The 12582-nt window shown below is 33.9% G+C and overlaps 1 protein-coding gene across 9 annotated transcripts in view; it reads left to right on the top strand.

The window, feature by feature from the left end:
- The window catches only part of APC (APC regulator of WNT signaling pathway), a 115954-nt gene that overhangs the window by 50598 nt on the left and 52774 nt on the right, over positions 1 to 12582 (top strand). For all 9 annotated transcript variants that reach the window (XM_081133298.1, XM_081133297.1, XM_081133296.1 and 6 more), the window contains 4 exons: positions 3289 to 3373; positions 4498 to 4699; positions 9540 to 9648; positions 12133 to 12246. In XM_081133298.1, the coding sequence (XP_080989424.1) occupies positions 3289 to 3373; positions 4498 to 4699; positions 9540 to 9648; positions 12133 to 12246 (510 nt within the window). The remainder of the gene's footprint in view (positions 1 to 3288; positions 3374 to 4497; positions 4700 to 9539; positions 9649 to 12132; positions 12247 to 12582) is intronic.

Raw genomic sequence — 12582 nt, 5'->3', positions numbered from 1 at the left:
TCCTCCCCCACAAAAAAATCACTTATCAGACATTAGAATACATTGTTCAATCTTGAACCATGTTTCCTAATCATTAAACTATCCAAAGAAAGGCAAGGCGTGTCCCCTCCAACTAGATCATTTAAGAATGCCTGCAGTTTATGCAGTAGTACCATCTAGTGGCAAAAGAGAATATGGTTTGCTGTTGATTACATGGCATTGATTAAAAAATATATATAAAAATATTTTTATATACCACAGCAAAATAGGTATGCAACACTGTGAATACTGACTATATGTTTGAGAATATTAAGGAAATGTTTGTTTTTTAGGTATAATGATGGCATTGTGGTTGTGTTTAGAAAGAATCCGTTTAAATATTCATTGAAATATTTACAGAAGAAATGATATGATGTCTGAGATTTGTTTGCAAAACAAATCTGGGTGGAGGTAGGGAAATGGAGAAAGTAGGTATGGGTGTAGATGAAACAAACCACGAGTTGATAATTATTGAAGCAGAATGTGAAGATAATGGGAGTTTGTAATAATGTTCTTTATACTTATGTATATATTTGATATTTCCTGTAATAAAAATATAATAAAGCATAATAGAGATTTCATCAGATTTAGTTGACCTGGAATCAGATAAATGCAGAAATTGTAATTAAACTTGAAGTATGTACTGTATTTTTTACTCTGTGACTAAAATTCAACTTGATTGATTTCAAACGCTGAGCATAGCAACAGATAATTATGGTCATGTAGAGATGTGACTCATTTCAACTAAAAGATGGCATGATCTAGAAAAAATTATCTGTAGGCAAATTATTAATGAAACATTTGTATCTTTGTTGTATTTTGACAACATTAAATATTTAAAAATTACTCTAAGCTTTAAAACCATATACATGTAAAGTATCTTCTATTTTCAGAGTATAAGGAAAAAATGAGAAATAAAAATTCAAATTGACATTTCATAATTTATTTTAGAGATTTAATTATCAAGTGAATGTGTATCTGGTAATGAAAAGAATCTATAATTGTAATGTATTGAGAAAAACAGAAGTGGGTTAAGTAACAACCCTCAAGAAATGACTGTTGCTCATTGATAAATATTTTCTATTCACTGATATTACCATAACACATTTTGTCTCTAAAAAATAATTCTCTAATGTTTCTAAAATCTTAAAATATTTTAAAAATATGTGATTATATGATATGATTTTTTAAAAACAAGCTTCCAGAATTTATAAATACAAATAAATATTGTCTCCTTCAAAATTACATATTAATTTTTAAATCTACCATTTCTCAAAGCACTTATTGAAATATTTTATTTGGAATTGCTTTGCCAGTTGTGTTGTATTTTCTTTCAAACACTCTGAAATTGAAGATGACTTCTTTTAGGTATATGCAGTATGCAGTCTCAGGCAATTCTACTGCAGCAACGAAAAAACACAGGCTAAAACACACACACAAACCATACTTTTAAAAACATTGGAGCTCAGCCGGGTGTGGCTCAGCGGTTGAGCGTCAACCTGGGATCCAGGCGATTGGGGTTCGATTCCCAGTCAGGGCACATGCCCGGGTTGCAGGCTCGATCGATGACTCTCTCATCATTGATGTGTGTGTCTCTCTCTCTCCCTCTCCTTCCCTCTCTCTAAAATCAATAAAGATATATTAAAAAAAAAACCAAAACAACCTTGGAGGACTGTATTAACTAAAATGCAAACAGGAAGGAGCCTTTTCTAGATGAGCTGAGATCTCTGGTGATTTTCTTTACCAGGAATATCTGTTGATTCTGGGTACAGACTGATATTCATCATTGGAACAGCCAGAAGAACTCCAGTGGAGGAAAGAAACTATTGAAGGTCTTGACAAACATGTAGGCAGATGTGAAGTATTGACATTTAGAGGAGATCCAAATGCATGGGTAGTTCTCCATATGGCTGAGTTTTTTTGTAGTGAAGGATGCTGGGGATGTACTAGGAAGGCAGAATGTTAGGCAAAGTTTTGCTATAGGAGAGACTCATGACTTTCACAGAACAGTTCTCTCCTCAAGGCATTTGCCAGACTTTGAAGTTTGTGGAAGCACAGGGTTAAAGACTTAAGCACATAACCTCCAATGGACAGAACTTTAGGGCTAGGGAGTCAGGTGCCACCTGAGAATAAGGCTGAGCTAGAAGACAAAGTAAAACAGCCCATAATCTTGCAGTGCTTGAAAGAGACAGACCTACTAGAGGGAAGGGGCCTGTATCAAACAGGACTGTTTTTTCTTTAAAGATAAGTGTCATTTTGGAGCTGTGTAGGGTTCCAGGAGGCCAAGGACTGAAGAGACAGGAACCTGTAATATTTAAATTTGAAGGAGAGACACATTCAAGGATCTTGGCAAATCAAATCAAGAGAAGGATTTAAATGGGAAATAATGGCATCAAAAGTCAAGAGGTGGCCGGCCAGCGTGGTTCAGCAGTTGAGCATCCACCTAAGATCCAGGAGATCCCGGTTCAATTCCCAGTGAGGGCACATGCTGAAGTCAATTAAAAAAAAATTTTTTTTTAAAAAAAGTCAAGAGGCAATGTGCAGATAGTTATTTAAATATCTGCTGAATGTAAACCAGTATGTTATGAGAATATACTTAAATGTGATATATAAAAGCTTGAATACTTTTTAGGGTATTAAATAAAACAGCCTATTAGAATGTGTAAATTTGATGTTTTTTATGATCATGTTGGTGCAAACCTGAGAGACATGGATTCTAAATACATAACTATTGAGCCAGCCTCATTGAGGCTTGGCCATTTTCTGAATTTTTTTTTGTTTAAGGATTCTTCTACTTAATCTGTCTTTTACTTTTATATTTACCTTGAACTAGGAGTCAGTAAATTTCTCTGAGCATCAGCATTTGTGATAAAGTTGCCCTCTACTCCCTGCATAAATTTGCTGCTCACTAGCTTGGTCAAGTCTTTGAGTCTCAGTTGATCCATCCAAAAATGAGAATAATCTACCTTGTATTGTTTTAAAAGTTAGAGGTACTGTATCTTAAGGGTTCCACATAGTATCTTGCAAGGAGGAGACTACTCGTTATCACCATTATTACAAAATATCACTAACGTTGTTGGGATATCATTTGTTACTCTTAATTCATGCTAGGTAATATATGTAGAGTGCTTTGCAGCTTGTGATATGTTTCCAGATTGATCTGAAATAAATTTTTTTCCTACCATATCTAAGTACCAAGAAACTTAGAATCATTCTTCAAGAAGATTTTTAGAATTTTGTCATGTTCATATATAGTGTTCTTTTTTACAGGAAGTACTTAAACAACTGCAAGGAAGTATTGAAGATGAAGCTATGACATCATCTGGACAGATTGATTTATTAGAGCGCCTCAAAGGTACATTTTAAAAAATTGTTTTCAAATCATTTTCTATGTTCAGTTGTCAACTTTAGGTATGTATAGCCAAGTATAACTTCTTTTGATTTGGGTGTTGGTATCTGTTTCCTTGGTGTAACAATCTTACTCAGGATGTAATTATTAAAGTACAAATATGTAAAAAATCTATTTTGTTGTTATTTCTTCAGTTAAACATGTTACTGACTTTGAATAAACTATTTTAGTTGCCTTCCTTGATAATTTTAAGATCTTTTTAAAGCGCATTGCTACTCTGCTGGTCACCATACAATAAGCTGTGTGCCACAGGCTGGGCCCATTGCCTCGTGTGAAGTCGTGCACTTCTCTGGCCCATCTGGAGAGAGATGTTTTATCCTCGCATATGTAAGCTAATTATAAGCTATTTTTAGCAGAACGTTTAAAAAGTGTTTCATAGTGTTGCTTAAAAATTCCAGTGTCAAAATAGGGAAAATGCTTAATTATAATTGAAGCTAGGCAAAGAAATTACCTTTTGGTCCCTAAATGTATTATTATCTAGCATGAATTTAAGGCAGGACATTTCATCTATTTTCCTTTAACAAACTCCTTTTCCCCCTCACTCAAGCTGACTTTGGGGGGAAAGTTTAGCCATTGTGTTTCTAAACAATTGTTTATTCTGTAATGTATATTTGTGTTCCTCTGTTAGAAATTTGTAGGTTTCTAAACCAAGAAGTGTATCCTTTTATTGACTCCATGCTTCAGTACACTGTCCTTTTGCAAGCCTCAGAGAGCCTGCCTCATCGAGGCTTAGCCATTTTCTGATTTTTTTGTTTTTCGGGATTCTTCAACTTATTCTCTCTCCTACCTTTACATTTCCTTAGACCCAGGAGTCAGTGAGTTTCTCTGAGTATCAGTATTTGTGATAAGGATTTCTTCTCCCTGCATGAATTGGCTGCTCAATAGCTGCATTAATTTAGTTCTTCTATAGGCTTGATGTAACATAATGTATAAAGTATTTTCAATTATATTATAAAATGAGTTAAAATTGAGGGCTAAATATGAACCTAAGATTTCACTTTTAAATCAATGTATTGCATTAGACTACTTAAAGCAGTTATTGTATTAAAACTTCTCTCTCTTTTATTTAGAGCTTAACTTAGATAGCAGTAATTTCCCTGGAGTAAAACTACGGTCAAAAATGTCGCTTCGTTCTTATGGAAGCCGGGAAGGATCTGTATCCAGTCGTTCAGGAGAGTGCAGTCCTGTTCCAATGGGATCGTTTCCAAGAAGAGGGTTTGTAAACGGAAGCAGAGAAAATACCGGCTATTTAGAAGAACTTGAGAAAGAGAGGTAACTTGTTTGTGTGGTTTTTCCCCATTAAATAGCAAACATTGATTATGCTTCAATTTTTGCTATTATTTTGTCATTTTATAATACAAGATATGAACTATGAAGCGTGTGTGCTGAGGGACCGCTAACATTTAGAGAGTATTTTGCATTTTTAAAAAAATTTATCTTTATTGTTGAAAGTATTACAGATATCCCTGCTGACCCCCTCCACCCTGCACCCCACCCCCGAGGCCTTTACCAAACTATTGACTGTGTCCGTGGGCATTTTGCATTTATTAACTCAAAGATAGTATGTGGCTGATTGCCTCTATACTAAATCTAAAAATTTAAAGGAGTCAGTTTCTTGGGATTGTCAGACTTCAATTTTGTCACTTAAATACTCCAAATGCTCTGCACATTGAGTCCTACACATGATCACAATCTCTGTCTGGTTAAAATATATAACTGGTTTTTAATTGCATTTCTGGTTATCTTTTGAACTAAAAAAAACTACTAGATCTAGTATAAGGTGACTGTTTTCTTTATGGAAGGCCTGTTACAAGAGCCACAAATAAAACATTTCTTAATTTATCGATTTCAGTGTTAAAAAACATTGCTTGACATATGAAATGAGTTCTGGTTTCTCACAGCTAGTGTATTATTCTCTTCCTGCAGTAAAAATTATCTCATTACAAATATCAGAATTATATGTCATTATCAAGAACTTGTGTCAAGTATTTATGTCTCCTAAAAGATTATAAAGTCCTCAACGTGTGAATGAAACCTTATCATCTTTATGTTCCTAAAAATTCTATTAGACATTCAAGAAATGTTAACATGTATAAAAGTGTTACATATTAGCTCTGGAACCTTGGTCAAGTCATTAAATTTCGGTGTCATTTTCTTCTGTAAAATAGGGATATGACTCTACTTTGTAAAGTTGTGAAATTTGAATATTAACGTATGAAAAATGTCCAGTATATCTCACTGAGAAGCAAAAGACCTTTTATTACTTTCTCTGTGGTTTTAGATATGTCCATCTACAAAAATAGGGATAATCATCGGGACCAGTAATGTTAAGCTTCTTTTCATCTCTTAAGTTCACATGAGTCTATTTTGTACCTTGAACCTGGACTATTTCTCCCTGTGAGTGTAGGAAATACTATGCTGAAAAATAAGAAGCTAACTGGTTTCCACGGTCTTTCATCTCTTTGTCCCCTTTTAAGCTCTTTTAAGAGGCAAAGTACATGTGAGCAGACTGACTTTCCTAGGAACTTTGCTTCATGTAGGTAATGTCCTGATTTTATTGAGAGAGAGGAGAGGGTATATCTGTGTCGTCTTGGTTCTCACTATGTTGAAAGGGAGAAAATTGAGACCTTGCTTATATGACAACATTTTTATTTTACTCTCACACTTGATTGATAGTTTGGATAGGTCTAGGTTCAAACTCATTTTCCTGTCATCATCAATGTTGCTGATGAGAAATTTGATACCAGTCTCATTCTTATTCCTTTGTAGGCAACCACGTTTCCTCTTTGAAGCTTTTATAGTGCCTTGGTGTGTATGTTTTCTTCATTCATCATGCTGGATACTAGTGTGCCCTTTTGATCTGAAAATTTGTTTTGAGCTTTTGAAAATTCTATTATGTTATTTCTTGATGATATTCTCTCCTCTGTTTTTCTATTCTTTCTTTCTAGAATTCCCTTAAGTCATAGCTTAACACTCTCTGCCTCTTTTTTTTCTCTTTTTCTGTATTGCACAAGATAAGTACTAGTAAGTAGTCAAACCAGGATTCAAACCCAGATCCATAGCTCTATAAGCTTTTTGAACCTCAGTTTTCCAGTCTGTAGGAGGAGGTTTAAAAATCTATAGATTTTTTTAAACTCCTTAGCACTATATCTTGTATAGAGAGCATTCAGTAAATGTTAGCTATTGTCATGTTAGCCATTCACTTATTTAACAAATATTTATTAAATTCCTAATACATATGTGCCATGCTCTTCTAGTTGACTCTGAGTTAGCTAGAAGACTAAGAAGACATGCGGCTTACATGAAGAAACATTTTTTAAAGTAAAGTATTAACAATCACTAAATAAGCCATTAGTACACTAAACTCTAAAGACCTACCTGTTTCTGGGTCTAGACCTAGTTTCATTTCTGAGCCTTAAGCACTGCTGTGTGAGTTACAAGGTCAACTACTATCATTTAACCACTTGTTATCATTTTGGTTCAAGACACTATAGCCTTGGCTTTCCCAGAGCATTTTTGCACAGTTTGATCTTAAACTATATAGTAACAACTTGTTACTTTTCTTCCTAACCTCTCCTGCACTCCACCACCATCAATAACATTGGCTTATCAATATAAGCACTTTATGTGCCCAGCTATTATTTCATAAGCCTATTTATTGGAGAGTAATCAGAGGATCACCATCTATCCCTCTCTTTTCCCCACTTGAGTCCTGGTGGGTCCTGCAGGTCCTCACCAAGAAAAGCTGAAAAATAGAATCATGTCTTATCTTTATGCCAGTTTGGTGCTCAGCTTCTGAAAGGGGTTCAGGCTTTCTACAGTGCTTTTCCTCCTTCTGTTGTTAGAAAGGGAAGGAAGGAGGGGCAGCTTCTCATTAGTCCACACTCCCCCAAGGTTACTACATCATAAGCAGGGCTTACTTCCCTGCCATGGATTCTCTCACTATTGAGGTTACCACATCAAAAGTGAAGGCTTGGATATCTGTAATACTTTTAACAATAAAGATAAATTTAAATAAATAAATGTAAAAAGTGAAGGTTTGTTTCTTATTTTATTTTTTAAATATATCTTTATTGATTTCAGAGAGAGGAAAGGAGAGGGAGAGAGAGAGATAGAAACATAAATGATGAGAGAGTCATTGAGCACGCCCCTGACTGGGGATCAAGCCCGCAACCTGGGCATGTGCCCTGACCGGGAATCGAACCCCAATTGCCTGGGTCCTAGGTTGACGCTCAACTGCTGAGCCATGCCTGGCCGGGCGGCTTGTTTCTTATTTTATTTTATTTATTTATTTTTTTAAATATATCTTTATTGATTTCAGAGAGAGGAAGGGAGAGGGGGAGAGAGAGATAGAAACATCAATGATGAGAGAGTCATTGATTGGCTGCAACCCACAACCTGGGCATGTTCCCTGACGAGGAATCAAACCCCTATCTCCTGGATCCAAGGTCGATGCTCAACCGCTGAGCCACGCCCAGCTGGGCTTGTTTCTTATTTTACAAACTGCTTCTCAAGTAAAGGGAAAGGAATTTTAGACTAGAATCTTCCACTTATATGCATACACATTTTTCCAAGAAATTATAATCAAACTGGATTTTAAAGTAACAGTATCCATGTGGGGACCATCTCTCTCTATGTATGATCAGACTCCAGAAACCATAATAGAAAATATCCACAAATCTGACTATAAGAATATAAAAAATCTTACATGGCAAACATTGTAAACAAAGTTAAAAGACAAGTGATAAACTGAGAAGTTATATTTGCAACCCATATAACTGACAAAGTGCTGTTATTAACGTACAAGAGGTTCTATGAGTGAGAAAAAGTCACAGACAAGAAAATACAAATGGCTATTGAAGAAATGCTTACCCTCACTCATATTAAAAGTCAAATTAAAACTATAGTGATGGACCATTTTTGGAGGAAAAACAATCTAGATTTACAGCAGTAAAAAAGTTTGATAAAACATTTACATTGGTGAAGGTAATAGGTGCATAAATAAAGTCTCGTAAGTGCAATATGTTAAAAATTTACCTACTCTAGGAATTTATCTTATATACATGCTTGCACATGTGTGAAATGAGGTTATGTGTAAGGATATTCAGTGCAGCAAAAGGTTAGAAAGGTCCTGAATGCCCTCTTAACACAGAACTGGTATGGATTCAAGAATACTATGGAATACTATGCCCCTGCCCCCAAATACATAGGACCTTTATGTTCTGATATAAAATTATCTCCAAGGTAGATTTTTTTTGTGAAAAATAAATTATAGGACAACATAGATGATACTGTTTATGTTTAAGAATGTACATATATCCTTGCATTTTTATAGAATATCTCTGGAAATATAAACAAGAAAATGTTAATAGTGGCAGCTTTGGGAAAAAGACACATGAAAAGAGATCATATACTTTTTGTACTAACTGAGTTTTATCCCAGTAACACTCTTATTTTGCTTTTATGTTTATAATGATCATATAGAGCATCTTGATAAATAGATTGTTTTCGAGGACAACATCGATTGGGTAGTTCAGGAGTTACATAAATTCATCTTCAAATTCCAAACTAAGAAAAATTTTGTTTCCCTCAGAATAATTTCCTCTTATTGTACAATGGCAATATATTTTTTATTATTTTGGCTGCTGAGAAGCAGAAAACTACATTTGTGTCCAGTGTAGCAGCTTCTTATCCTCTAGGTTCATTTCCTACATAACTGCTGCTTTTCTTTTCTCCTTTATTTTACCTTTTTTTTGTGTATTAATTTGGGGGTTTTTATATCTGTACTTTTTACTGTAAACTACCATCACGTTCTTAGACTGTGCAAGAATATGAAGACAATGCCTTTGGTGAAATGTAATATTCTAGTAAGGTTGAATAGCATCTTGTTTAGTTGAAAAAGTAAACAACTACTTTTTAATATTCAACTTTTAATGATTATAACATTTTAAGTCCTATCTTCAAAAATCCAAAATCAGTGTTTTTCATTTATTCATTATTAATACTTTAGCTTAAAGAGAGAACTTTACAGTAATAGGTAATAAGAATTGCTGTTATGTACTCTGTATTAGCATTGTGTAACCTTAACCTGTTTTAAAAAACAACAACACAGATCATTACTTCTTGCTGATCTTGACAAAGAAGAAAAGGAAAAAGACTGGTATTATGCTCAACTTCAGAATCTCACTAAAAGAATAGATAGTCTTCCTTTAACTGAAAATGTAAGTAGCTTGGCAATATGACTTATTTTAGACTTTAATAACTTTATTTTTTAAGAGTACCGACATTACCTATTAAAAATCTAGAATAATTGCATTTATAATTATTTGTAAACTATAATGTTTTCTCTAACTTTAAAACTGAATATATAATAGTTAATGGATTTTGTTTATAAAGATGATAAAACTTCATTGTGCTCAAGCAGATATTTATTTTAAGCCCCAAGTTACAAAAATCGATTAAGTTTGAATCCTAAAGGACTCAAGATTTAACTAGGCAACTGTTTTTTTATTCTGTTTTTGAATAAAAATATCTTTGAAGATAATTTGAATGTTATTTTCAGTTACTATAAATGACAATAGCTTTTGGTGTGGATCTTAGAACTTTCTGCATGTACTAAAATTTGTTTGTTTTGCAAATATAACTGTGTAAAAAGAATTTAATCTTGTGAGCCTCTCCCTCCCCACCTAACCTCTCCATGTTCGACTATCTTAATTCATGGGGGTGGCACATACAAGAACATTTATGAAATACATTAATGATACTGTATTTCAACTATTGTTTTTAAATATTTTTTGTAATTTTTAAAAATATACTTTAAAGAAGATATATTTAAAATAGCTTACATTTTTTATTTTTCAATAGCACTTTTGAGGGAACATAATAAACAAAAAGGAAAAATAGAAGAAAAACCTTTTCTAAAACATGTAGTTAGCCAGGTTTCCTGAGTGGGCATTGTCTGGCAGGAGTTAGAACTAGAAGCTTAAGTGCTTAGTCAGTCCTCTAGGACAATCTTTCAGGGTTTTGAGAGGGCGAGAGAAGATCCCCCTTCCTGACAATCTCCTTAACACCTTCCTGGGAATTAAGGAGACACAAATAGTGAAAGAACAGTTTTTGGAGAGTTGTTAGCAAACAAGGATTAGGAACTCAGGAGGGTTTGGTGGGATTTTTACTCTTATAAAAAATACCAAAGTGTAGTTTTGTTTAACATTCACTTTGGTAATTAGAATACACAAAATTTAGAGACCACTGTCTGCATGGAGTCAGGTTTAGAAAAGGGCTCAAATATATGTGACAACTCAAGAGCAATTGGTTAATATCTGAAACAAAGATCAGCTGTCAAAGTAATTATTCCTTTATGAATTTATTTAATAATCACATGTATTTAATCGGTTATGTAAGACATTATTATGGGTTATTTGATAACATTAGCCAATTTCAATTGCTTGCGTTTCTTAAATATTACTTAGTTTTACAAATTTTGCTTTTACTATTGGGAAACCAAGTTAAGAGCACTTTCATACGGAAATACATACCAAGATATAGACATTGCTTTTAAAATATCAGATCTAAAGCATATTAGTGCAACATACTGTGTCATGTTCATCTTTTTTTGCAGGGGGGTTTAGGAAGTAGAAGAAATATCAGTGGAGTTACAGCTGGCTAATTGAGAATTAGAAACAACATGCAATTTCTTCCATATGCAACCCATAATTTGAGTATGCCTGTGGGAATACATTCTGCATATGAACAGGAAAAGGGTCAGAGCTCCTCTAAGTTAACTGACAATACAATTTGGAATTCTTGGGCTTACAGAATGCTATTCTGGGTCAGACGTGTCACACGCAGCTTTCTATTGGGCATAAAGAACATGAAAAATCTGCAGCACTTCCTAATTTCCCTTATACCACATTGACTTACCTATTTTATTTAATCATAGTTTTAGCCTTTATTACCTCTTGGGGCATGTGTGTATGTTTCATTACTTTGTCCTTTTTATCTTTTTGTATGTCTAACAATTACCACAGTGCCTGGAATTTTCATTAGAGAGTTAATAAATTACTGAATGAATTAACACTTATTCTGTGAAGAAATACTTCTTATTTTTTCCCACTTTGCTTCACTTTTGGATTTTTACCAAAAAGTTTGTGTTGACTTTGTCCTTGAGATTTATGATTATCTGTGTTACTTTAAAGCTTTTTTCTAATCCCATTTTCTTCATTTTACAAATGGAGAAGTCTTTCTGTTCAGTCTGCATGTCTATGGTAATCCTTACCTTAAATTGAAGTACAAACTTAAGGATACTTTTTTTTCTTTTTCTGTGTTGTCCACATCAATATGCTAGTTTTTAATAATTAAAACTAGTACCTCTTCAGTGAAGAATCATCATAAGGGAACTAAAGATAGGGTTATTGGACCGATTATATATATTAAATGAATAGTACAACTTAATTAAAGACATTTGTGGCTATGGGGCAATAAAAATTTTTCAATTCTGCATTTCACATTAGGGATCCAGACAGCCTAGCACCTATAATCTAAGTTTTAGGACTCCTTGGAATAAAATATAATTTTCTCATGCACCATAACTTATACATATTTGCTTATTCATTTTCTTTGTTGGTATTTAAGTGCTTTTTTTTTTCTTTTACTGATAAACACACAAACATGAGATACTAACATTTTAATTCTATTTGTGGTTTCAGTTTTCCTTACAAACAGATATGACCAGAAGGCAGTTGGAATATGAAGCAAGGCAAATCAGAGTCGCGATGGAAGAACAACTGGGAACATGCCCAGATATGGAAAAACGAGCACAGGTAACTGATGTATTGAACGAAAACCCGCACTAGCTGAACTATCAGTCTGTCTTGGACAGTCTTTCAGAATAAGAGTAAATATATCATCGCTGCTGGGCAACATAACCAGTGTTCACATAATTCTGCCTCCACTGTATTTCATTTTCCTGATACTGTTCTTCTTTGCCTTGGAATTGTAAAAGGGAAAAGAGTTAGATGCTGGTCATCTGGTAGCTGATAGCTAACTCCAGTTTTCCTTTGAAATTTTTACTTCTTGTAATCTAAGTGTGTGTAATGACATTCGGAATACTGCTCTTCAAGTTATACACGAAAAAAAAGAAGGAAGGAGGAAACACC

Source organism: Miniopterus schreibersii (genome assembly GCF_964146895.1).
Source record: "Miniopterus schreibersii genome assembly, chromosome: 3".
NCBI classification, from domain to species: Eukaryota; Metazoa; Chordata; class Mammalia; order Chiroptera; family Miniopteridae; genus Miniopterus; species Miniopterus schreibersii.
Note: the sequence above shows the minus strand (reverse complement) of the source record. Positions and strands in the feature narration are given on the sequence as shown.